The sequence below is a fragment of the Brachyhypopomus gauderio genome, chromosome 9 (genome assembly GCF_052324685.1).
Source record: "Brachyhypopomus gauderio isolate BG-103 chromosome 9, BGAUD_0.2, whole genome shotgun sequence".
Taxonomy (NCBI): Eukaryota; Metazoa; Chordata; class Actinopteri; order Gymnotiformes; family Hypopomidae; genus Brachyhypopomus; species Brachyhypopomus gauderio.
This window is the reverse complement of record NC_135219.1, coordinates 4,948,133-4,975,237: the sequence shown is the minus strand read 5'-3', so window position 1 is coordinate 4,975,237 and position 27,105 is coordinate 4,948,133. Positions and strand designations below refer to the sequence as shown.

General features: G+C 44.9%; 1 protein-coding gene across 9 annotated transcripts in view; it reads right to left on the bottom strand.

The window, feature by feature from the left end:
* Positions 1-27,105, bottom strand: part of ptprk (protein tyrosine phosphatase receptor type K) — a 137,480-nt gene that overhangs the window by 7,200 nt on the left and 103,175 nt on the right. For 2 of the 9 annotated variants that reach the window (XM_077016599.1, XM_077016601.1), the window contains 16 exons: positions 25,603-25,712; positions 24,542-24,743; positions 23,744-23,849; positions 21,026-21,299; positions 20,700-20,736; positions 15,733-15,868; positions 12,731-12,760; positions 10,859-11,019; positions 5,786-5,976; positions 4,744-4,831; positions 3,358-3,497; positions 3,195-3,212; positions 2,408-2,444; positions 1,994-2,091; positions 779-895; positions 75-229 (listed from right to left, as the gene is read on the bottom strand). In XM_077016599.1, the coding sequence (XP_076872714.1) occupies positions 75-229; positions 779-895; positions 1,994-2,091; positions 2,408-2,444; positions 3,195-3,212; positions 3,358-3,497; positions 4,744-4,831; positions 5,786-5,976; positions 10,859-11,019; positions 12,731-12,760; positions 15,733-15,868; positions 20,700-20,736; positions 21,026-21,299; positions 23,744-23,849; positions 24,542-24,743; positions 25,603-25,712 (1,900 nt within the window). Of the gene's footprint in view, positions 1-74; positions 230-778; positions 896-1,993; positions 2,092-2,407; positions 2,445-3,194; positions 3,213-3,357; positions 3,498-4,743; positions 4,832-5,785; positions 5,977-6,020; positions 6,406-9,327; positions 9,364-10,858; positions 11,020-12,730; positions 12,761-15,732; positions 15,869-20,699; positions 20,737-21,025; positions 21,300-23,743; positions 23,850-24,541; positions 24,744-25,602; positions 25,713-27,105 lie in introns of those variants that run through there. The other 7 variants (XM_077016607.1, XM_077016600.1, XM_077016603.1 and 4 more) reach the window with 7 other exon arrangements.

The window sequence follows — 27,105 nt, the reverse complement described above, 5'->3', positions numbered from 1 at the left end:
GCGTGTGTGTGTGTGTGTGTGTATATACAAACTGAGATATATTATATATATATATATATATATAGTAGCAGTACCTGCAGTGGACCACAATAGGCCCAGCACTGGGAGGGTTGGACATCTTGACGCGGCGGATGAAAGAAAGCAGTCCCGTGGCGTGATACGGAACTCCGTGATCAGGCCAGCCAGTGAAGTGGAACTGCTTCACCTCCCTCACTTCATTAAAACCCCTCTGAAGGAATAACCAACAAACCAGAGGTGCATTAATGAAGTCCTCTCAGCACGCAATAATGTGGTTCTATCTTTCAAAGTAAAATAAAATACATTTTTATTTTAATTTAATTAATGACATTTAATTTATTTTTAAATAAGTTTACTACAAATTTATTTTAAAATATATTTAAACAGGTCAAACATATTAATATAAAATTTGCCTTAATAGACAAACAAATATGCATAAAACGTTATAAATAATAAAGCTACATTAAGAAAGAAATATTGGTATAAATAATATACAACATTGCAAATACAGCAATATGGTAATGAAGTGGAAATGATGCTGCTAATAATGGAATAGTAGGAATAGGAAAATAGTCAGATAGTCATAATGATAGTAAATGTAATATATGTATTAGTAGCTGTAGTAGCAACCATAGTAATAGTAGTAGTAGAAATAGAAAATATTAGTAGTACTAATAGTAGTACCAGTAGTAATAGTACTAGTAATGGCAGAAGGAGTAGTAGTGATAGAACTACTAGTATTAGTATGCGTGTTACTCACCCGTTCCAAGGTAAAGGTGCGCACCACATACTCAGCGAGGGGCTCCACCTCCACAAATGCCACCTTAAAGTCGCCATAAACCTCAGCGTCGTCGGGCCAGTACTTATAACACTTAACCTGAATAACAAGAACATGACTCAGACTCACAACACAAGCACACAACCTGACTGGGACCATGGGCAACCTACAGGCACACCGGCAGCCACCACTACCTCCTACACCCCCCCCCAATGACCGTGAGATCACAGCACACACACATGCTAATCAGATCACAATATGCACAAGTTTGTATCTGCCAAACAAGATGCAAACCTTGCTGCCTTACTACCCCCCCCCCCCCGGTCAGGCATGTCCTATGTTTGTGATGTTCTGTGGAGTTAAACATGCAGCATGCAGTAGAGATGGAGAGCGTCATGAAGATCTGATTCTACAGTATCACCAGGAGAAGCTCCATGCACTCATAGCTCAGGAGTTGTGTGCAGATACAGCAACACATACAGTGGGTCACATGGACCGCAAATAAATGGTTTTAAACAAAAAGCTGCAAAAAAAATTTCTATACTTATTGATATTTCTATACATACTCAAGAGCTGAAAGAGTACACTACACTCTATTTCACTGATCAGACAGTGTAGTTAACGTAAAATGTAAAAAAAATAAGTAAAAAATGTAAAATCAAAAACTAAACACACACTTCCATCTTTTAACTACAGTTAAAAGAAATGAACATACTCTATTGTCCCTCTCTACAGTTAAAAGAAAAAAACCTACTCTATACTTAAGATATAAACATTCTCTCTATAGCTGAATGATAGGGAGAATAATAAACAAACACAAACAAAAATAACCCTATGCAGCTGACAGAGGAAGCATTCATCACAAACATGCATTCACATACATGCTTTAACCCTTTGAGAAGTTTAGATTTTTGCTAGGGTTTTTGAATTGTGCTAAGGTTAGTTCTTTTTACTTTACATGCTGCATTCAAATATTTAGGCAATAAAGTTCAAGGATTGAATCCATGAGATGTCTAGAATGCTCCAATTCTCTGTTCTAGAACTCGTGTCCCGCATTTTCAATTGGTCCCATTTCTCTTCAAAGGGTTGTAACAGGCAGGAGGCCCTCACAACACAACACCAGACCACAAAAAAACAAAACAACAAAAACGACATCATGGCCTCCAACACTGCACTGCAAGCAGTATAATAACATACCCGTCCCACCTCCACCAGGTTGGTTACCATGACGATACAGGCTGACTGTTCCTGCCAGATCATCCTCCAGAAGTCATACACCGTCTCATGAACGGGACCTGCCGTCAACATTTACAGACGTTCAACGTGACATACTTCACCACACACTGAACTAAATTAATCACCGTCAGCCCTTTAAAAGTTATTTTGATGGGACATTAGAAGATTTACCAGTTCACAAAAACAAATCGTGGTAGTGCCAGCTTACTGGCTACAAGTGTTGCAGTTATCAGCACCTCTATTGGGTTTGGACCAAGTGTAAAGGACAGGATGTTCACAGACAGTACCGGAGACCTAACTTGACTGACTGACCTTCTGTCTGTCTGTCTGTGTCTCACTCACTCACTCACACTCACTCACACACACTGAACTCACCTTGGGTTGCGATGTAGTGACTAGGTCGCTGGTAACCCTGAGGACAGAGCAAAATGCAGAGCAGAGGAATAAGAGCAGGTCTGACCGTCTGCTCTGAGTGAGCAGTCTCAACACCCAGACAGTAGTCAGACACTACACAGCAGTTGTGCTTCTAAGGACAGCAGAACTGAAGAAAGATCACAGAAATAAACACAGTTACGCTCGCTAAACAGCAGCTCTGCTAATCAGTCAGCAATTACCCTCATTTACTACTGTAACAGACCCTCAGTAAAATAGCATTTGTGTTCAGTAATTAATGTGAACAGAGCCTTACAAGAAAACTGAAGACTAGACACACTTGTAAATACGCTACCCTCACGCACTCCACAGTAGAAAGACAAGAAATGCCAGGATTACTCTGTTAACCACAACTCGGTCCTCTCCAAATAAATAAAGAAATGAGTTACATAAAACAAACAAAACAACTAAAACCATGTGGCAGGGATGAAGAGATGGAGTACGAGCATGGTGTCATGAGGAAAGCAGAAAGACACGCAGCATGAGAAAGGAAAAACAAAATAAACGTGTGTGTGTGTGTGTGTGTGTGTGTGTGTGTGTGAGCACGCTAGTGGGGTAGCAGGTCATGCAAACCATCATGCAGATGATTTATAAGCGTTAGACGAAACAGAGGGGGTCACGGCTGTATTTGTTTCTGCGCACGCTTGTGTGCGCGCGCACGTGTGCGTGCGTGTGCGCGTGTGTGCGACTCAAGTGTGTTAGCGCCCTACAGGAAAAAAAAAGTACTTACATCCCTGTACAGCCAAATCTAGGCCCCAAAATCAAGAGCATAAGAGTGAGAGAGAGCACAACAGATGTCAGTGAATGCACCCACACCTCCACCAAGGCAGAGAAAGGGAAACTGTAAATAGTGTATATTGGAGACAAAGGCATGCGTAGAAGACCTGACATACGAGCGAGGGAGAGCTGTTTCTGACACCTTCGCCAATGGAGGGGGGGGGAGCATCACCACTTACATCTATGTAGTTGGCATTGATGTAGTCAGAGGCGGGGTCATCTTCCATTGGCTGCAGGATCACTCTAGAATGATCGTCTGCAACGCGGCACAGGGTTAGCACACTGAGACCGCACGTGTGCAGCACGGCACGGCCTCATTCAAACATGGCATCCACTACTGCATCACACGCCACCCGCTGTTACCCACATCCCTGTTTACACAGGGATGACTGGAGTCTTTTACTGTCTGTAGCGCTTTACATAGGGCTAACTAGCTTCTGTTACTCAGCCTGTAGGGCTTTACACAGGGATGACTGGAGTCTTGAACATGAAAATTGTTTTTTTGGGGGGGGGGGGGTCGCCAGTAGTTGGCTACTTAGTAACTCGTGTGAGCGTGTGAAGACAGTCAAATGCGTGTTTTCCACTATGCCGGTTTTAAAAGTATTAGCGGCTCGCTAGTCTTGTTAACAAACCGCGCACCACGAAGATGTAGCAGTGTGTCGCCCTCAGAGCTGATGAGGTAACCGGGCCACGACACACACCGTTAGTGCAGGTGAGAGTGCGGACCGGCTGGGGAGCCGCATGAAACCAGGCGAGGAGCCGCAAGTTGGCCACTCCTGCTGTAGGGCTTTACACAAAGGGTTGACTGGATTCTGTTACTGTCTGTAGCGCTTTCCATAGGGCTGACTGCTTCTATTACTCAGCCTGTAGGGTTTTACATAGGGATGACTGTATCCTGTTTCTTAGCCTGTAGGGCTTTACACAGGGCTGACTGGATTCTGTTACTTAGCCTGTAGGGCTTTACACAGGGCTGAGTAGCTTCACTTCTACTTAGTCGCTAGAGCTTTATACAGGGCTGACCGGTTTTATTGCTACTCAACCTATAGGGCTTTACAGTAGCTTCTGCTTCTCAGCCTGTAGGGCTTTACACAGGGCTGACTGGCTTCACTTCTATTTAGTTGGTAGGGCTTTATACAGGGCAGACTGGTTTTATTGCTTCTCAGCCTATAGGGCTTTACACAGGGCTGACTGACTTTACTACTACTCAGCCTGTAGAACAGCTTCACTTTAGGGCTTTACAGCTGTGTTACTACTGGACAGAAGCCAGTCAGGATCAGGATAACATGCCTTCTGAGACTCACACTGTCTTGCATGCCATCAATGTTGACAGATCATGCATCAGTGATGCTTGTGACTCGTTTTCTGAGGTTGGTTCATTGCGCCTTTGGTGGTCCTGGCGACGGAGCTAATGTTTTCAGCCCAGAAGATCTTGTTTCAGAAACACAGGCCAGGCACCGAGCACACACCCCCGACAGGCAGGATAACATCAAATGGTCACTCACATGCGATGATGTTGCCATAGCGATTCTTGGTGCGGTTCTGTTCTTTCTTCGCCACGTCCCAGGAGGCCGACTGACCCTCAAAGAAGCTCTGAAGGAGAGTCACGCACTTCAGCAACAAAACCGGCGCTCGCGTTCAAACTGCAAACTATGCAGTACCGTAACAGTAACATACCGGGGGGGGGGGGCTTCATGTTTTGTGATTTCAAAGATAACGGAGACATTTAGCAGATATCTGATGTGTGGTAAAGTGCCTGGCTGCATGTGGCTGTAGAGTGTGGTGGAGCCCGTATGTTCTCACACCAACGTGTGGAGGAGCTGGTGGGGCAACGTGCTGATCTGCAATTTGCTTGTGGCTTATTCAGTGAAAAAAAGCCTCAAAAAGGCAGCTCCACCTCATCCTGCTAAAAACACCTGCAAAGATGAACCACAACTAAAGGAGGAGAGACAACAGCGTTTCTAACCACCGGGGAACATGAACAAAGTGCTGCGCACTCTTCTGGAAAACAGGAAAAAAGACAACCAGAAGAAAACAGATTTTTGAAATTAAATGAATCCATTAAACTGAAGGTTTTAGTGTTATAACTGCACTGCAATATAGCCTGTTGGTAGCAACCGATTCCACGGTAACAGGGGCAGAGATGGCTGTGAAGGCCACATAAGAAAGCCTGCTTGATGTTTGTAGTTCGCCGCTGGGTTCAGTATGATGTAAAAGCACAGGTCCAAATGTAAGGCAGGTTAACGCAGCACTTCAGAGAGGCAACGCTTCTGCACCGCCAACTAACCGCTCGCTAACAGGAAAACGCTTGCTGCTAGGGGGCTGCGGTCGCAAAACTGCTTAAATGATAAACCGTCTGGCTCGACAGGAAGTGACATCATCTTACAATCACTGAGGTGACGGTGCAAAGGTCTTAGATTAGCACGATGAATATTTGAATATTTCTGAACTGTTACTCTTAATTTAGTGCGAGTTATTGCATATGTATGAGTCTGATGTGTGTGGGTGGGCGGGAGCGTGCTTGCACGTTTGTGTGTGTAAGCCGACCTCATACTCCTCCTTGAAGCCATAGCTGTCTGAGGTCTTCATCAGGTTGATGTGCTGAAGGAGGTCAGCCACGCGGATGGCTGGGTGGAGCTGCCCAGTCTGGTACGGAGACTCCGTCCCCTCACAGTGGTAGCGCGGAACATCCAGGAGACGACTGTTCTCAACAGCCACCGCTGCTGCCTGGTTCTCATCTACAGCAGGAAGGGTGAGAGAGACGGGGAAGAGAGAGAGAGAGACAGGGAGAGAGAGACGGGGAGAAAGACGGGGGAGAGAGAGACAGGGGAGGGAGAGATGAGGAGAAAGAGACGGGGGAGAGACGAGGGAGAGAGAGGTGGGGGGAAAATGGAGAAGGAGATGGTCAGCAAAGACAACCACAGAACAATACAAAACAAAAACAAAAATGCACCAACTCACATTTGCTATAAAGACACATGGACACTCTCATACAATCACACATACATGCAGAAATGTGAGAAATCAAAACAAACAAAAAAAAATCACAGATACAAACAATGGCACAGAAACAGAGAAAAAGCATGTGTCCTCAGCCAGTTTCCAGCCTGGCCGTCACCACAGCACAGGCAGCAGGGCTGTGCAGACATACTCACCCGTGATGGGCACTACCACGACAGCGGGGGGAGAGAGAGAGGTCCTTTAGAGCAGGGTCATACCAACAGAGCACTCAACACAGACATGCTCCACAGAGCACGCCACAGCCAAGCTCCACAAAGCACTCCACAGGACAAAGCATGCTTGGGGAGTGAGGTGAAATGGTGAGAATCACACCAGAGTGAACAAAGACTCCTGATCACTACTGAACACTACTTTAGGAAATTGCACAATAAATGCCCAGGAAAACAATCTTGCTTTACCTTGGGGAACAGCTGACCCCTAGTATAACTCGTTTTATCCCTCAGTCCCCCTCCACGTTTCTCGCCTCTCTTCCCCATCCCCTCTTCCTCTGTTCTTCTATTCCCTGGTCTGTTTTGGTAAGTCAGTCTGAGGATATACACTATATTGCCAAAAATATTCACTCACCCATCCAAATTATCGGAATCTGTGTGCCAATCACTTCCATGGCCACAGGGGTATATAATTAAGCACCTAGGCATGCAGACTGTTTTTACAAACATTTGTGAAAGAATGGGTCACTCTCAGGAGCTCAGTGAATTCCAGCATGGAACCATGATAGAATGCTACTTGTACAACAAATCCAGCCGTGAAATTACTCCAAAATATTCCACAGTCAACTGTCACTGTATTATAAGGAAATGGAAGTGTTTGGTAATGACATGAAGTGGTAGGCCACGTAAACTGATGAAGCGGGGTCAACGGATGCTGAAGTGCATAGTGTGATGAGGTCGCCAACTTTCTGCAGAGTCAATCACTACAGACATCCTAACTTCATGTGGCTTTTAGATTAGCTCAAGAACAGTGCACAGAGAGCTTCATGAAATGGGTTTCCATGGTTGAGCCGCTGCATCCAAGACACACATCACCAAGTGCAATGCAAAGCGTTGGATGCAGTGGTGTAAAGTACACAGTCACTGGACTCTAGTGTAGTGGAGGCGTGTTCTCTGGAGTGACTTGCACTTCTCCATCTGGAAATCTGATGGACGAGTCTGGGTTTGGCGGTTGCCAGGAGAACGGTGTAAAGTGTAAAGTTTGATGGAGGGGGGATTATGGTGTGGGGTTGTTTTTCAGGAGCCTGGCTTGGCCCCTTAGTTCCAGTGAAAGGAACTCTGAATGATTCAGCATACCAAGACATTTTGGACAGTTTGGAGCTGGCCCCTTCCTCTTCCAACATGACTGTGCACCAGGGAACAAAGCAAGTTCCATAAAGACATGAATGGCAGAGTACGGCGTGGATGAACTTGACTGGCCTGCACAGAGTCCTGACCTGAACCCGATAGAACACCTTTGGGATGAATTAGAGTGGAGAATAAGAGCCAGGGCTTCTAGTCCAACATCAGTATGTGACAGAGTTGAAGCTGTTCTAGCTGCAAAGGGTGGACCAACTTCATATTGAACCCTATGTACTAGGAATGGGATGTCAGTTAAGCTCATATGCGAGTCAAGAAAGGTGAGCGAATACTTTTGGCAATATAGTGTATCTATCTGTATCAATATACTGAGTGAGTTCCAGGTCACGGGGAGGTATTCTCCTGCTGAGACGCATTCAGTTGTGGACTACACAGCCTGTGAGGGAATGCGGAATGAAAATGGGAGTCATGAGCGTCTCTTGCAGTTAAACCATGTTACTGCAAGACCATGTTGTGTGTCTGTAGGTGGATATTTGGCTGGGGTGTGTGTGTGTGTGTGTGTGATTGTGTGTCTTGCTGACATGCTCTGCCATGTTGAATGTCATGTTATTATCTGATGTCAATCAACTGTGTGGGTGTCGGTGGGTGGTTCTTTTGTTGGTGTGTGTGTGTGTGTGTGTGTGTGTGTGTGTGTGTGTGTGTGTGTGTGTGTGTGTGTGTGTGTTGCTGACGTGCTCTCAGAATGAAAAATGGCATGTTCTTATCTGATGTTCCTAAGCAAGGTGACCTGACTACAGCTCTGTGTACTTCTTAACCGTCAGTTTTGTTTTGCAGTGTTCATACAAGTGAACCTCAAAGAAGCCAACGCTCTACTCACTGAATGATGAGATGTGCTTGTGTCTGACATTTGCTTTAAAGTTCTGTTTTCACATTGAAGCAGCTCATCTGGTATTCCTACAGTTAGTATGCAGCATATTTGTACTGAACTGCTGAACCTGTTTGTCACCGGTCAACACCCTCAGCTCACAGCACTCTCTACCACAGTCACTGGTCAAAACCTTTCCCCTTTCCTTCACATAGCCACCAAGCTATTACTCTGATGTGTATGGCATTCAAAAGGAAACACACTTGCACACACTCACACCAAGGACCATGTATTCACAGAAAGCACCTCTGTCAGTAAAGACAAAGGTATCTTTTGGTGGTTCCCCCCCCCCCCCCAACCCAATGGCTGGAATTTTCCTTGATCTCTCGCTCAGTGTCAGAGACCCGTGTGTCAGGAACTCTATTACACATGCGCCAGTCTTCTGAGTGATCTGAAGTGATCCAGTGGTAGATCTCTAGTGACATCACTAGAATTCAGTATGAAGTGTGAAACGTCTCTATTTCTGAGCACAAGAACAATAGGTAAAATAATTACTCATGATTTCAATCACAGCAATAAATCCTTCATTTCCAGAGCACCTTGGAAGAGCCTTGTGAAAAGACTTTCTGTGAACACAGGGAGTAATGGTAAACAAGGTTAACACAAAAGGCATGATGGGAACTGTAGTTCATGATTTGTAGCAGGGGTGTTCAAGTCGAAGCTCCATTAATCCACCACATTTCACTCCAATCACATGCCATCACATGGATTTACCCTACTGGCCTAGGCAAGAGGGTGGTATGCAGTTGGAACGGGTGCATGGTATAGTGGTGTACCCAGGTGATGGAGTTGTGTTTGAACACCCCTGATACAAGAGTCTGGACAGTGGGCACTATGGCACACACGAGTCTCACCTAACACAGCAGTGGGCACAAGAGGATCGTTTGGCACTGTGGCAAGAAAAAAAACAACAAAAAAAGTTAATCTTAAATGACCAAAAATCTTAATTAGACCTGCTGTGAAAGAATCATATATAGAAATGCAGATCAGTAAAAAAGTAAAAAATGAGATGACAAAAAAAAAAAAAAGAACAATCAGGAAACAGATGTGCACACAGATGTGTGTGGATTTGAGCAAGTAAAGTCCACACACAACCACGTGATTCCTCATAAAACCATAGAGCCAGAGGGTCTGAGGGCCACGGTGCTGTAGAGCCCTCAGTACTGCTGGACTTTTGTTCTGCACCTAGAGCACCGAGAAAGAGGCCACACCCCCAGCACCTGAGCACCTAGACTGAGGCCACACCCCCAGCCACACCCCCAGCACCGGAGCGCCTGGACTGAAGCCACACCCCCAGCACTGGAGCGCCTGGACTGAGGCCACAGCCCCCGCTCTGGAGTGTCTGGACTTAGGCCACACCCCCAGCACTGGAGCGCCTGGACTGAGGCCACACCCCCAGCACTGGAGCACCTGGATTGAGACCACACCCCCTGCTCTGGAGTGTCTGGACTGAGGCCACACCCCCAGCACTGGAGCGTCTGGATTGAGGCCACACCCCCAGCACTGTAACAATGGAAATGAGGCAACAACCCAGGACTACAGCACTAGTGGCCTAAGTGATGGCTGGAAATGCAAGCAGCAAAGCAATGAGAAATCACGTTAAACGTTTCAGCTTCATCTTTTTAACTACTAACTAAACCAAATTGGCATCCACTGCTTCCCTCTTCGCAGAGCCTGAGAGAAAGTGCTAAAATCGCTCTGCTGTTCCCTTTTACTGGCAGCTGAACGGGGTCCTCTGAGTGGGTGCACAGAGTAGGTGCGTTTACATGTTGAATCAGTGGATGAGTAATACTGCAATGACTGAGAAGGCAACTGTTTGACATCAGTACAATCACTGTAGCGTCTCACTTCAAACACTGTAGCGTCTCACTTCAAACACTGTAGCGTCTCACTTCAAACACTGTAGCGTCTCACTTCAAACACTGTAGCGTGTCACTTCAAACACTGTAGCGTCTCACTTCAAACACTGTAGCGCGTCACACTCATTCAGAGTGTCAGGATTCTGGAACAGATCCACATCATCAGACTGAGCGTGTACAGGTGGGAGCATGCTCAGTCTGATTAATCAGACCCATAATTAGACTGAATAATAATTGGAATTCTTTCGCACAGCACCAGAACCTCCAGATAGTTCTGAACTATTTCAAAGCAACGTGTTTAAAAAAGGATCCATCCATGTGGGATGGACACATTTGCTAAAACTCACAAAGGTGTTTCAAGCTCCAACTAAAACACATTAAAGGTGTTTCAAGCTCCAACTAAAACACATTAAAGGTGTTATACAAACAGCTGATTCACACCTCACTTTTCGCTCCATTACTCTGTGGACGCATTACACTCTCCGAAGTTGAAGGCCGATTATTTGCGGGGCTCCGTTTTACTTACATCGGCTGCTAAAGTTGTGCGAGTCCATGAAGGTGACGGAGACGGGCTCTTCGGTGTGCAGCGTGCTCTGCTCAGCGTAGCTGCGGTCCATTGCGTTCACCATGTGCGTCATCTCCTGCCTCGTATTCCCAATCGCATCCTTGCGCTTCTTAGCCAGCTTCCTAATGAACCAACCAGATAGAAAAGCATCACAACCTCTCGCTCCGCCTTAGATTTATTACATTTTTAAACATACTTGGCATTGTTCATTTTCCAAAACATCAAACAGACCCCTTAAATACACCAGAGCACTACAGTCAGAAGGAGGAGAGGGGAAAAAAAGGATGGCCCAAGGGGACAGCCTTGCTTCACACCAAAGGATAACCTTCAAGAAACCCTCAGTAAATGTGTACACACCCCCACCCAGGTTGAGACACACTCTCAGGTTCAGTAATGTTGGATGCAGGCTATGGAGCCATCTGAGCATGCTCAGAGTTTCACCAATCAGGGAGAGAAAAGTTGCTTTCAAAGCACACACAGTCACCTTACCATGATATCTCCAGACCTAGACTCCATCACACAGAAACAACAAACTGGCCCCACCTTCTTAAACTGTTGCATTATTGCACATGGATCAATGCTGAACATTGAGTGTTAGTTCACAGCAAATTAATATTGTTATTACAATTTTAAAACCCTACTTTTAAAAAACTTTCTTCTCAACATTCACTCACTATATAACTCAACAACCATAAAAAAGATTTTTTACAAAATATCTAACATACATGCTTTCAGACTATCAAAGCAAGTAATGTTCATGATCTTAATTTTTATGATATTAATAATTTTCTGATATCGCATGGTTGCTTGGTAATATGAGGGAAAAAAGTGCTGATTCTCAGTATAAGGCCAGAATAACAGATGACAGAGATGAAACATACAAAAAAGTCATCTGCTGTTTCACTCTAGGAACAACTCCCAATATTCCAAAAAACATACAGAAGTTTGGAGAAATATCAGTGAGTAGGCCGTGTTCATTTAAAAGCCATAAAGGTCACAATATGGGAGATGGGAAGAGTTTAGGAGTGGTGCATTATGGGTGGTGGGAGGAGCTTAGGGGTGGTGCAGTATGGGGAAGTGGGAGGGGTTTAGGTGTGGTGCAGAATGGGTGATGGGAGGAGTTTAGGAGTTCATAGTTGATGTAACACAAAGAGCATTGCTTGAACAAAGCAAGAGGCATGACATGGTGGTAAGGTGACTCATGGGTAAAACCACAAGGGTCAGGGTGACTGAAGTGGTGTGTGTCTGCAGGCCTGATCTGTCTGACTGCTCTTCTCACAGACTGGCTATCCATGGATACTGTCAACATCACCACATGTGTGTGGGGGGGCTGAATTCCTTCAAATTGCAGAAGGAAAAACTGGTGCGTTATGTCTCCCCATCTCGTATGGAAGAGACAAGTGACCAATCATATAGAAACTCACCACCACCCCATCCACCACTATGAACTCCACAGACCAGTGTGAGTGAACCAGAGGGTAGAGGCATCAAAGATAAATGGCAAAGATGACAGACACATGCACACACACACACACACACACACACACACACACACACACACACACACACAAAAGCAAACCAAAACAAGAACAAAAAAGTGAAACACAAATGCAGCATTCTTTTTTCAGATAACACAGCGCTCAGACTGTGGAGAGCAGGCGGATGTGTGGGAGGAGTTAGGGTTCGAATGTTGTGGGCCTCAGCCAGACGTGTTTTCTCTTGAAAAAAGGATACTGCATCTTTAAAACACTAACAGGACTAGCCAGAGACAAAGACCAACAACCCCTTTACTGGATCTGGTTGTCTTTATCCACTCTTCTTTTTTTTACTTACAGGTAATATGAGTAAGAATAGTAGGTCCTCCTGGCAAGCGAATGAGAAACAGCACAAACAGAATGAAGAGAGAGTGGTCAATGCACAGGCGGAGACACACTGTCCAGCACAGGTAGCAAACCAAGCTCTGTCCTTGTAAAGGTCCATCAAAACATGGCCATGTCTAAAAACCTCACAATTTACATGCAGTCTAAGAACCTGGAAAATGAGCTTGCAGCTTTAGATTAATACAAAGAAATAATAATAATAAGAAAAAAAAAAGAAAACACCATAGCATGCATAGCAGGTTTGATTTCTAGACACTATGACCACTTAGACTAAACAGATTAATCAGTTATTTCTTGGTGTCTCTGACAAATCAATCTTCTGTTCATTCTAATACAGGAAAACAACTAAAGTTTATTTTTTTCTTTTTGTAGAGGGCTGGGTAAAGAAAACAAGTCACAACAGCTGAAAATGTAATAATAAATAAACAAACAAAGGCTGCAAATCAAGTCAGTAAGCAGCAGTGTCGTTGACCACCATTTTAAAGATGCAGTATCACCCAGAACCCGGTTCATCAGATCGAGAAATGCCAATCCGATGGACCAAAGAAGAGAGCAACAAACCGCCATTTACACTCCTTACAAACATGTCAACAAATAATCACAGTCTGTGTATCTGCCTTGTACAGATGATTTATATTCACAAGGGGTATATATATGCATTCAATTTAGAAGGGGGAAAAAAAATATTGTGAACACAGATGGCAAAAAATGAAGGCTGCGGAGAAATTAATATTTCTAATATCTATAAACCCACTTGAAGTACTGCTCTACACAGTCATGAATGCATCTCAGGGTTGCAGAAAGAATGGTGTCTGGTGGATTATGGGAGGAAAATGATGATAGGCAGGGTGGGCAGGGTATTTACCCATAAGGCACCTCTCACTACAGTCCCATTCAGTCCTCCTGCTTCCCATTCAAATGCTGAGAACTCTCGACCTTTTTGCTTTCAGGACTTTTATGCAGTAAATAACCATGTCTCCAACCTTCAAAATAAAGGTTCAAGTAAATATTGAAGTATATTAAGCCATGACAGCCCAGGTCAAGGGAACCGAGTTTAGGATATTTTCATTTAATTGAATGGATTTCTCCACAAGGTCTTTATGGCATCTCAGGGCCAATATTGGACCTGCAGTAAGTGGGTGTAAATTTAAGTCCAGCGCAGCATGATCAGAGACTGTGGGATGGACAGAGCCAAATGAACCAGACGGGCATGAGCAGCAGGCTTGTGTGTGTGTGTGTGTGTGTGTGTGTGTGTGTGTGTCTGAGTTTGTGTACGTATGAGTGTGCATGTATGTGTGTGTGTGCGTGTGTCTTTGAGCTTGTGTATATGTGTGTGTTTGTATATGTGTGTGTGTGTGTGTGTGTGTGTGTGCGTGTGTCTTTGAGCTTGTGTATATGTGTGTGTTTGTATATGTGTGTGTGTGTGTGTGTGTGTGTGTGTGTGTGTGTGTGTGTGTGTGTGTAGTCATGCATGATCCAGTCAAGCGATAACAGTGGGTTCCTCAGAACCAGTCGAATATTTCAGCACAGCCAGCCTGGAACCGAGCCGGCTGGTGCCATTCCCAGCCTCCAGTCTGGCAGAGCGTGCTCAGCACACGGGCCTCGCGGGCCTGCCGGCGGAGTGGTAACAGACAGACAGCCTCCTCCGATGTAGCATTCTAGATGTTCATTTTGTTTAAAATCAGTACTGGATATAGACACTTGGCTGAGTGTGCTTTTGCAAATGAGCAAGCCATATGTATGGAGGATGTGTGTGTGTGTGTGTGTGTGTGTGTGTGTGTGTGTGTGTGTGTGTGTGTGTGTGGATGAGAGGAGAATGAAACAAACTTGACCTTGTAACTTTCTGCAACTTTAAAAATTGATTAATGTTGTCTGGATAATAAAGAGCAACATGTTTCAACCCTTTCATCCAGAACACACCTCAGAACACACCTCAGTATTGCCTCTCGCAGCATTCATCCACACACAACATACGTTGGGCTTCTCCAAACATAGGCTCACACAAGGCTGGTTTCATAATTCCAAGTGGATTCTGCTACATGCAATCATCTCTAACGGAGCAATGAAGCGGAGCTCTCTGGCATCTGAAGGCTACAACTCAACAGCACAACATTCATACGAAACAATAAATCACAGTGATGTAGTGGGAGGCTGGTAAGGTGTGATGTGAGATGTTTGTCATTTTAACCTCTGCTCCTTCCCTGAGGAGTAACCATGCACATCTTTATTATAAGGCCAGCTACAGGGAAGTATAGTGTTAGCCACCTGAGGGTGCCATTACGCATGTAAAGGGGAGTTTGAGTGTGGCAGAGACAGAGAAGATAAAGAAAACCCTAGTGTGATTTTTTCCGTCTGGGTTAGCCAATGACCATCAGCCCGACTTCCTTGATTAAGGAAGTTAATGTGGACATGGAAGAGAAATCGATACAAACACTCCATGCCACAAGACACCTCCACACTTACATCCATGTCCTGATTCTTAACCCCCCCCCCCCCCCCCCCCTTTACTGTTCAAAAACAAAGATGTGGAAAAAGCTTCCTGAAGTGCGAATCTCAGACCACAAACGCCAAACATGAGCAGGACTCTTTCTTAACCCCAGCATATGATGTATGTTTAGTTCTACTTTAGAGTCTGTATATGATGTACATTTTAAATGATTTGATTCTTTGATAAAGAACTGTTATATCTTTGACTTTTTCATGGAATTAAATGGCTATTATCTTTCACTCTCTCCATCACAACACACAGGCCCTAGTCAGTGCTGCCACTCAGTGGTCATTATGTGGTGGTGCAGCACAGATTGATACGGTGGTTGGGAAAAGGGAATAAGATGAGAATGTATAAGCGTTGAGTTACATCGAACAGCCGTATTTGTGTGTGTGTGTGTGTGTGTGTGTGTGTGTGTGTGTGTGTGTGTGTGTGTGTGTGTGTGTGTGAGACAGACTGGCACTAACCTCTTCTTCACCAGTAAAATGGCCACTAACAGCAGAAGGATGAAGACCAGGACTCCAGCACTGATACCAGCGATCTTCACTACACGGTCTGTCTGCTTGGCTGGATCAGGAATCACTTCTGGCTCCTCAGTAGCACCTGAACAGCAGCAGGGTCAGAGGTGAGGCAGGGTCAGAGGTGAGAGAGGGCCAGCAGCTCTGCAAAGCTCCTGGGCCCTGGGCTGTGTGAACGGCACAGATGAGAAGGTTCTTCATCAAGCCGCGGAACAGTTCTACACCCAGCAGAAGGCAGTTAAGGCAGGACTTCAAGAGCAAAAAGCACAACTTCACCAAACAACTTCAGAGCAAGTCTGTACTGCTCTACCAAACAGTTCTCGACACTTTCATCATGAGAACTTTTATTAACGTATTTGCTTATAGAAGCATTTAAAATTTCATTTGCTGGCCCAATTAACTATTTATCCTGACATTTTCAATCACTCTGGTGAAACGGAGCAGGGGTCTCGCTTCCTGTGACGTTTCACTCCCCCCCCTCAACTCAATTTAATTTCACTGACAGCAATCACCGTAATTTCACCACATTAGCTGCAGTCAGTTTCACTGAAAACCACATCTGTCTCACTCTCAACAGATTACAGAACTGCTTCAAAATTACATTTAATGATGTCTGTCTCGTGGGTGTGTGAAAACATAAAAATCACACTGATATGTAACTGCTATGGTTTAATTATTCAGACCTACACACATCAGAAATGTCAGAAATGCACTCCAATCAGAGTGGAAACACCATCGGTGATGTTGAAGTCTGAGTCATTGCCTCTGGAGACTCCAACACTGATCCCGTACACTAAAATAAACCCAGTCTGATAGAGATGACGCTACTCTAGAAGTAGTCAATCACAACCTGTAGACACTTGAAGACTGCATCTAATACAACGCAACAGCAACCAATTAAATCGCCACGCCTGTGTGGTCACACTGTATGTGCTGTGTTGTATTACTCTGTGGGCTGTGCTGTTTTAGCTACTACTGCAGCAATAACTGCAGTGCTGGCTGTCAGAATTCTGCCCGTTAAAACTATGATAACTGTCAGAACGCACACCATTAAAACTACAATAACTGCAACGCAGGCCATCAGAATGCTCATCACACAACATTAAATAAACAACACTAAGTCTTGATAGAAAACCGCAAAGCATCCTAACACGCTTATGAGAAATCTGAGAGCACTCTGAACAGAGACTCTGGCTTTGTTTCTTGTTTTCATCCCTTTGGTTTTGAAGCAAATATCAACTGCAACACACTCTCACTTCAAGCCTCTAAAACATCACAGTCAGTATCCAGTCAGTCCAGAGAACACGTCATGTCTGCGAGAAAACAAAGCTATAAAACTGCTTCTGGAATCTCTAATACAACACATTGCACATAGAGTCTTGGTGTAATTTCAGAGTGTTCTGAATTACACATTCGCCTGGTAGCAACGTTACCCAGCCAGAGGTTTAAGCTGTAAGGGAGTTGTCCTATGCCTCTCTAATCACCCTGGGCTCCAGAACATAGCAGCAAAGTGGGAGAACAGATCCCTGTTGCTTCCTGAGCGTGGCATGACTTGCTCAAACACAAATCCTTATGGGACAAAAGAGCAATATTTCACTGGAAAGACTTGCTAATAAATACACAGAAAACGATGGTAAGGACACTGTGTGTGTGTGTGCGTGTGGGGGGGGGGGTATGTAGGTTACAATGTGTCCCAACAGTGTCTGATTCATCCCACTGCATGACAAACCCATTGATGTTCCTGAATATGAAGTCTCTAGATGTCATTCATACTGGCTCGTTTTGCTCATCAGACCTTCTACTGAATGTTCCAATGCTCTAACATTAGAATGTTTGTGATTGATTGATGTTCTGTGACATTCTTGAATGTGATTGCTAAGAAGTTGCTAGAAACTTCTCCTTCACTCACACTGGCTCATTTAGCTCGTCAGGTCTTTTTCTGAATGTTCCACAGACAATGTTTGTGATTGTTTGGGCGTCTCTAGAATGTTCTCAGACACCTCTGGTTTGTATCAGTTCTATTCATGTTCTCAAGTCAACAGTCACCTTAGAATGGGAGTTCTCCAGAATGCTCTCAATCACACTACGATTCCATTCAAATGATTTTTAAACAAAAATTGTAGCAATACTTTGCAGGAAACAAATTGTCAGTAAAATGTCAGAAACGTCACCAAAATCTTTTCTGTTTACGGTAACTTTGCTGAAAACCTTAACCAAACCTAATGCAACAGAAGTTGTTGAAATGTAACACACTTTTTAACTCATTAAAATTCAGTTTGATTGCAACAAGCTGCTGACCAGAAAAATTATCAAAAGCACAAGTTTTAGGTTGATACACTGGGGAGCACCACAGCGCCACCAGTCCACTAAGTAAAACAACACGGCCTACACGAGTTGCCACAGTCCTGAGACTCCTTCAGCAGACTGATGGAATATCCCTGTTCCTGCTGGAGTTTTTCACCTGGATGAAACCCAGTGGATTTGCGGACGCCTGCGCCACTCTGAAGCTGCTGTGTCCCGCCTCCCTGGAAACACGGAGCTACGGCCGGACTCCTGGCAGCCAGATTACAGGTGATCAACTCTGAGCATGTAGGTGTGTGTCCGGCTAGGGGGAGGGGGGGGGGGGGGGGGGGGTTTATGGGGAGCCGCGCGGCTCAAACGACTGGTGTCCCACCCTTATTTTGCCCTCATCTGTCTTCCAGATACTGGAAACAGCAATAGAGTATTAGGCACTGACACGGGGACAACGAATTCTGATGCAAACACGCACACACACACACACAGAGCAGTGATGGCGAGCCCATACCTCGATTACTGAGCTCCAGGCAAAAGCCAAGGTGGCAGCGCCTCTCCCAAACGATTCTGACACCTGGGTTAAAAGGGGGCGGGTCCGAGCTGCAGCTCGGGTCTGGACGCCACAGCGTATTGGTCGACACAGACCCCGCCCCTTCCCTATGTCAGGATACTTCTGCTACTGCCACCTCTCATGAATGTGAGTGGCAAAAAAATAAATAAAAAATACTGGATGAAATTCAAATGAAATTGGATTACATCCATTTGAGAGATAAAACTCCCTGCTTAAAATGAAAATCTGTTTTCCTCTCACTAAGGGAACATGACACGGACTGTATCAAATTCAGCCTGCAAGCAGTAGGAGCTTCCTGCTGCACCTTTATTCCGCTAGCACCCATGAGAAAAACTGAGATGGAAAATAATTAATGACAACATCAAATCTGTAATAACACAGCTTTCATACTCGATCTGTCAGGTGTGGCTGGGGGCGTCTGGGGCTGGGAGTTATCACTGCTGTACTGAACTAGCCCGGCTGAGGACTCGAGAGCTGGCTGTGTTTGACAATGAAGGGCACAAAATGCAATCTATTGCATAACCACCAGGGGGCATTTTCCTGTCAGGATTTGTCAGCTGAAAAACCAGAGCGAGGTATAGATGGATCTTAATTATAATGCTCCTGATTCCTATGATACATGAGAAATCTCTCGTCACCAGTTCTATTACACATAACCTGCAAAAAAATTCAAATGAATTGTAAAAAAAAAAAATTACTCAAATATATTTCAGTATTATATTAAACATGATTTGCCTGGTTTGACATTTGTTGTTTAGTTCCCCCAACACCGCAAAAGTCAGGAAATCACAAGTTCACACTAATACAAGACCTGCACAGTAAATAAAGCATGCACTTAGCGTAAAAAAAAACCCGACAAAATCTGACACAGAATTTGATAAACGCACTTCACCTAGACAGTTAACTCGTTTCAACTTTCAGTTTCAATTAAAATATGAATTAACGACGAAATCACTTCGGGCATATTTGTTTAACTATTAATAAAAACGCTTCTGAATTTAAGTGTATTACGGTACACGAATTGTAACATGAATGTCGTCTTTCCTCCGCGGACTTGGCGTGACAGGTCGCACAGGTTTCACGGTGACGTCCCCAACGACGTGAACTCGTAGAATCAAACCACGCGACACTCAGCACGTCAGCGCGCGCGTCGCAGCAGATCGGGCGCCGTCGCGAGCTTCAGATATTTAAAAGAGATCGTTCCGTTCACATTAAGAACCACTGCCGCCCAGAAAGAGACTGCGCGTTGAAACTCGTCTATCTGCCTAAATATTAGCTCGCGGCGCTTTTGCTAATCCAGCCACGTAGCTTTCAAAACAGGTGAAGTGCTATAAAAACAAAACAAAAAAGTAAAGGTGTAGGAATAACGCGACCCGGGTCCCCAAAAGCACCCACCGTATTTCCCAAACCTGAAACTGTAATGGCTAAATGACCATCCAAACAACATGACTATCCAGAAGCGAGCAGAAATGCGAGACTAAGAGAATTAGGATTCAGATTAAATATAACTAACTATAATTTTATTTTACTTTTTCGTTTAGAGCCAAAATACTTGGGCACAGAGATGAGTGTATATATGACAACACCAGATGATGGACAGATTCCTGGCCGTGGGTTAAAATCCACAGACCCATTACTACACATGTAAAGTGTTTCATCTGTGAATGAATCACATGCCAGCTATACTGCTTCCTAAAATTCTTCCTAGCAATGATGACACATACTACCTGTAGGATGACACTAACTGTAGACAAGCCTGAAATATCCCAGTATGCACTAGAAATAGCAGAGGTGTAAATCTTTATCTAACTTGATTTGAACTATGAGAAAATGGCCTTCTCTTATCATCTATTAACAGGTAACTTTATTCTGATCTCAATTTTTTTTTCATCTGATGTAAAGAACCTATAATGCCCCTGGTATGTAGAAATCCTGGCATTTTTAAGTGAGGATTGAAAATCCTGAAAGTAAGTGTGTGTGTGTGTGTGTGTGTGTGTGTGTGTGTGTGTGTGTGTGTGTGTGTGTGTAGCTCAGTAAGGCGGTCTCTCACCTTTAGTTGCCAATCTCAGACACTGCGTTTTTGTTTCCTGGGGGAAGATAATACAACATCCAGTCAGGACCTCAGACACCAAAATCACTCTATCACACACAGCCCAACACACCAGCACCCACCGCTAACATGACCCACGCCTACCGCAGCTCACGGATAGGTTAGGTTTAGGTTACGTGACGCAAACGTGTGCTTGTTTGGATGTTCCCAAGCGTCTGCGTGTATAAATGAGTGAGGGGGAGAGATGTGTGCATATATGTGCACGTAGGTCACACACGCGTTTCTGTCTTGCTTGCACATGTTCGCACATGTGAGTGTCTGCTAACCTTCTCCACGCTGCTCACAGCCTGGAAGTAGATGTTGTAGTTTTTGCGAGGAGCAAGGGGGGCGTTCCAGTAGCCGTGGTACGTTTTGTTGTCTCCCACTGTAAACGGAGATGGTTCCGGAAGGTTCCCTGGCGGGAGTTCTGCCGCAAAGTAATACGGTGACCCTCCGCCCGCTGCTGTCTGATAGGAGACGGGCACCTGGTAACAGTCCACGCTTCCCGCCTCCCGCCGTGTCCGGTGGGGGTTCAGCTCCTCAACCACAATCTGATAGGCACTGGGAGTGACATACAGACCAAAACAATCAATCAAACAACCCAAACGAAACAGCAAATTCAACAGGAAATGACAAAAAAATAATCAGAAATAACACACCAGTTAAACTTGCACTGCAGCTACTTTGAGGAGTGCAAATCAAAAATAGAGAATCTCTTCAGAACTAACTAGACAGGAATATCACAAACAACAAATCATGTGTGAAGAATGCTGGTAAGAGTTCACGCCGACAAGAGACCCACCCACTCACTGAGAGACCCTACTGCAATTTCTTATTTTTCTTCTTGCTAAGGTACAACATGCAGCATACACTATAATACTCAGACATATCAAATTTGACAAAGTGCCGCAGATCTGAAGTGACCCATGTAAAGGAATCTCCATTTGCCTGATGGTGGCGCTATAGGGCAGCATTTTGACACCGTAAGGAACAGAGACAAAATTCCACTTTCCCTGTATTCCTTGATTCAGCCAAATTTAAAAAAGCAATATTCAACCTTTACTACTCTGTCCATATTGATTAATTTTTTTGCTTATTTGGCATGATATGCAAAAAGTAGGATGAACAAGTACTTTTTGTCATTCATATTTTAGAATTCTACAACTGTGTTTCCTGCCCTCAGGGATCCCCGCTAACATGACAGGTGTGTGTGTTAATCACATAGCACAGGGAAGTGTGTTGTGTTGTGTGTGTGTGTGTTAATCACACACCACAGAGAGATGTGATTCACACAACCCCAGAGCTGTGAGCCAATCAGATATCACACGTTAACAGCTCTTGGGCTGGCCCTAAGATGGCTTAGCACTCTGAGGCAGGATATTTTTAATTATTCATTCCCCATTCTCTCTTCATCATTTTAATTCTGCTTTTTCTCAAGTCCCAAGATGCCAGCATTTCAAAAATACATTTCAGGATGTGTGTCTATGTACATTATACATTTATATATATATATATATATATATATATATATATATATATATATATATATATATCACTAGCATGACATCAATAGCCACGGTGCTAGCCTGATAACACTCCAGTGTGACCAGTGGAAGAGTCAACAATAGAAATGCTTTGTCCTCTGCCACTCTGGATCTGAAAGGAACCACGGAGTGTGAAACTGACACGTGGGCCATCGGCCTGATCTGGAGGCCTGACCCAGCCGCAGCGGCCAAACCTTGGGGCTCCTCCCAGTTTAAATCCAAACTCGTATTCACTTCCAAGTGAAGGTAAGCTGTGGAAGCGATTAACATCGATCAATCACTTTATTGATCCCAGAGGGAAAGTCGTGAAAGAACACATGGCTCAGGAAAACGTCTGATGGTAGACCACCGCGGTTTCTGAGCTGAAGCTCAGGAGATGAGGCAGACATGTTTCGGCAGACACACGCCTGGCTGCGTGTACGTTCTTCATGTTGTTTCTGAGACCTTGTCAGTGAACAAATCTTTTAGATGAAAATACCTCCCACATCCCATAATGCTGTGCCAGATGGACTAAGAAAACTGCTTGTTGTATTAAAACACATGTGTGTTTTCTGTTTCAGTACTGGCAGCAGACACCATTGAGTTTCTACAGGCAATGGACTCTCCCCCTCTCCCTCTCTCTGTCTACCTCACTCTCCTTCCTCCCTCTTTCAATCCCCTCAGGTCTACCCCTCTCTCTCACCTCCATTTCTCTCAGTCTTCCTCCTTCTGTATCGCCTGTCACTGACAAACTGTTACAAATGACCACAGCAGATGGTCAGCTATGGAGCAAACCCCTCCACACACACACACACGCGCGCACACACACACACACACACACACACACACACACACACACACACACACACACACACACACACACACACACACACACACACACACACAAACTTTCTAGAGAATTACAAAGTTGGCTGCTTCTCCTGCCAACACGGTGACAAAGAATGTGCCAACATCATCAACTTTATTTCGTTTTTTTGTATTTTGTAATTTTGTAATCATTCTTTAGGCAAACTACACCCGATCCAACAATCCTGCTCACTCTAGAAACATGCATCAGAACAGAGGCACTGTAATCTCTTAATCTGTCAGGATATATCCACTATAATCCAGACATACACACGGACTTTGTTGTATTGTTCAAGTGATTCAAAGATTAGTCAATGTATCTGATCTTTTTCTGAAAAAATGCAAAACACAATAACCATTAAAACCACTAATACTAACCATTTAAAAATATACAGACAACCATTTCAAAGTGTAAACACACGTATCTGCACACTTTGTCATTTGCTTTTAGCATAAAGACACACCACTAACACCCCCACTCATCTGCTTATGTAAAACCAGGGCCAAACCATGGCTAAAAAGATTGGAGAAAGAACCAGGTCTGAAAGAAAGTCTCTCAGTCTCTCTCTCTCGACCTCACACTCTCGACCTCACACTCTCCCCTCTTTGCTCTACCTGATGGGTGCCCCTTTAGCCTGTGCAGGTTTGAGCAGGACCGTGATGGTGGTGGTCGTCTCGTTGAGGAAGGCTTCAGACCCATCATACTCCTCCAGTGTGGGGGCTGCAGGAGGAGAATACAGTTTAGCACACACACACACACACACACACACGCACACGCACACGCACGCACATACAGACTGACTGAGCTGTGCTGCTCACATTAGTTCATGTTCTCACACTCACACGAGGGCCAGTGAAACACCTCCTGCTACTGTGTGCAGAGAGGTTTGGGAAAATGGAGGAAACCATGTTGTCTGTGATTAGGATACAGTACATCTCTAAGAACAGGTGCTTTAACAAAGTGAGAGAGGGAGAGGCTGCCATTTTCTTCTTCTATTAGTGACAAAAGTCAAAAAGCTTTTAGCTACAAATCACCTCCATTTCCTCATAGTGAATGAATACTGTCTGTGTGTACGCAAGTATGAAGAGAGAATAACATTAGCACGAAACCATATACATGCACTCACACACACACACACACACACACACACACACACACACACACACACACACACACACACACACACACACACACACTTACCCCCCACCCCATACACACACCTCCCTCCCCATATTAGTCATACATTAAAAGCATTTTTGCTGTTTTTCATTAGGCTCTCTTTACATCCATTTGTGTGTTTGTTTTTGTATTTCAGCAAACACAGGAATAAACAGAAGCAAAAAAAATGTTAAGACATCCATCCATTCACTCATTCTCTCTCCTTTACACACATGCACACAGGGTCAGCGTACCCGATATATTGGTGGTGATGTTGACCATGGTGGGCGGGCCAAAACCCTTGCTGGTTCTAGCTCGGATCAGGAACTGGTACGTGGTTCCAGGGTGCAGCTGAGTGAACACGTGACGCGATGCGTTCCACATCAACGTTACCATCACTGGCGGCCGTAGCAAAGACACGGAGGGGTCAAACGATCGCACGCTATTGTAGCTGATCTGGAAATATACACACAGGAAAACACATGAAACACACCCATAACACACAAACCATAGCCTACAAACATTATGACAATGTCTGCAAGAGCAGTCCACGTTCTCCATATTTCCCACAGCAGACATTCCCAACCCGGTCCTCGGGGACAGTAGTCTAGTTCATATCTTTGCTCTCTCCCAGCTGCCGGCCCCGTGCCGTAGCCCATTAAGAGAACTGGCTGGACCGGGAGCTGGAATACAGTAAACACGTGGCCCGGACAGACGTCCCTTGACAAGACAAAGTCTCACTGTGTGATAATGTCATGCAGTATTGCAGTTCTCTGCCATCTGCCATTTGGTAATGTATTTTAATTATATAGTATGCAGTTATGTAGATATTCATACAGCTTCCCTACAGCCCCGCCTCCACTGGCCCTGCAGCTCCGCCTCCACCATCCCTGCAGCTCCGCCTCCACTGCCCCTACATACCTGCCTTCTTTATCCCCTCCTGCATGAAGACCTAAAATCAGAGCGTCTTCACCCACTTATGTGGCTGTCCCATATGTGGGGTTGCATCTACTGCTAATAACAAGACTTACTCAGCTGGACAAAAAGACCCACATATATCAGTTCCCAACATTGTGGTCAAGCACATCCACACACACACACCCACCCCAGACCCACACACACACACCCACAGTCGTCTGGAGCACCATGTCTGCTGACTGAGGCCATTAGAGCTCTTAAACTTTACTCCTCCATGGAGAATCTGAGATTTATAACGACACTAAAACATCTTGCTCACATGGGTACACACACACCCACACGTGTGCACACACACACATACACACCCACACACTCATACACACCCACAGTGTATTACCTCATACTGTGTAATGATCCCGTTGGGCTCGAGAGGTTCCTTCCAGTGTAGAAAAATTTGATCCTCAAATGAAGTTGCTTTCAGAGAGGAGCTGGGAACAGGACCAGGTGCTACACACACACACACACACACACACACACACACACACACACAAATGAGAGAGAGAGAGAAGGTAAAAAGCATGCTAATTGCATTGTAAGTAATACTGCAATATAATTTAGTGAGCGAGAGTGAGAGAGAGAGAGAGAGAGAGAGAGAGAGAGAGAGAGAGAGAGAGAGAGAGTGTGTGTGTGTGTGTGTGTGTGTGTGTGTGTGTGTGTGTGTGTGTGTGTGTGTGTGTGTGTGTGTGTGTGTGTGTGTGTGTGTGCATGTGTTTACTTTTTACTTACAGTAAGCATACTGTAGACATTAAGCATTAATGGCCTACTGGGGGGCCTAACAAGTGCTTTGGGTTCAATTACACAGATCTCTCCTCTACACATGAATGTGTGAGGTGTGAGTGTGTGTGTGTGTGTGTGTGTGTGTGTGTGTGTCTGTTAATGGCCAAAGAGTCTGCTCCACACCGTAGTGCTGAGGTCATCCATAATGTCTGCGTTTCCTCTGCTGGTGGAACAGCAGAATCCCCAAACCTCACTCAGAATCTCACACCTTAAACCGGACACGCTGCGTTTCATCTTACAGCTGGTTACAGACAGGCTTCCTGTTACCCTCCGTAACGGACGGAAAGTCGTAACAGGCCGGGGCAAAACTGACAGTGCTGCACTTCAAGCCCGCAGTGCCACTGATCCACTGAGAGGGTCCACCGTCTGCTCTCCAGGACGTTGCCCAAGGCGACAGGTAGCGTGGAACCCTCTGCTGTATGGACTCCATTGTGAATGCACTCATGTTTACGTCTAGCGGGAAAACTCTTCAAATCTAAAGACACTTTTGTGCATCAGTGTGTGGGTGTGTGTGTGTGTGTGTGTGTGTGTGTGTGACTGTCTCCTCTCTTTGTGTGTTTTTGTCTCCCTCCGTCTCTTCCTTTGTGCGTGTATGTGTCTGTGTGTCTGTCTCATGTGAAAAGGATGAGACCTGCAGGTTTTCTTATGGGAATTCAGATTTGAGACATGCTGCATCTAGAGAGAGAGACACACACACACACACACCCAGTGAGCAGACAGGGTGAAGCTATGTGATCATGTCTTATGACTGCAATAGTCCCGAGTCCCCTGGCAACAAAAGGCTTTGTTGTGTTTCTCCTTCACTTGAACGAACACACACACACACACACACACACACACACACACACACACACAGAGAGCTCAATCTAACTCCGTGTCCTACAGTCTGTCCTGGCTGAGAGGTTCAAAAGCAGAGGAGCAGGCCAGCGTGTGAGGAGACACTCATCATGTCCTTCACCAGTGGACGCCTTCAGCCCTAAACAAATCTGCCCAACACTGCCAACCCAGTGGTCCTAACAACCAAACACAGAGGTCCAACCTAACACTGCCAACCCAGTGGTCC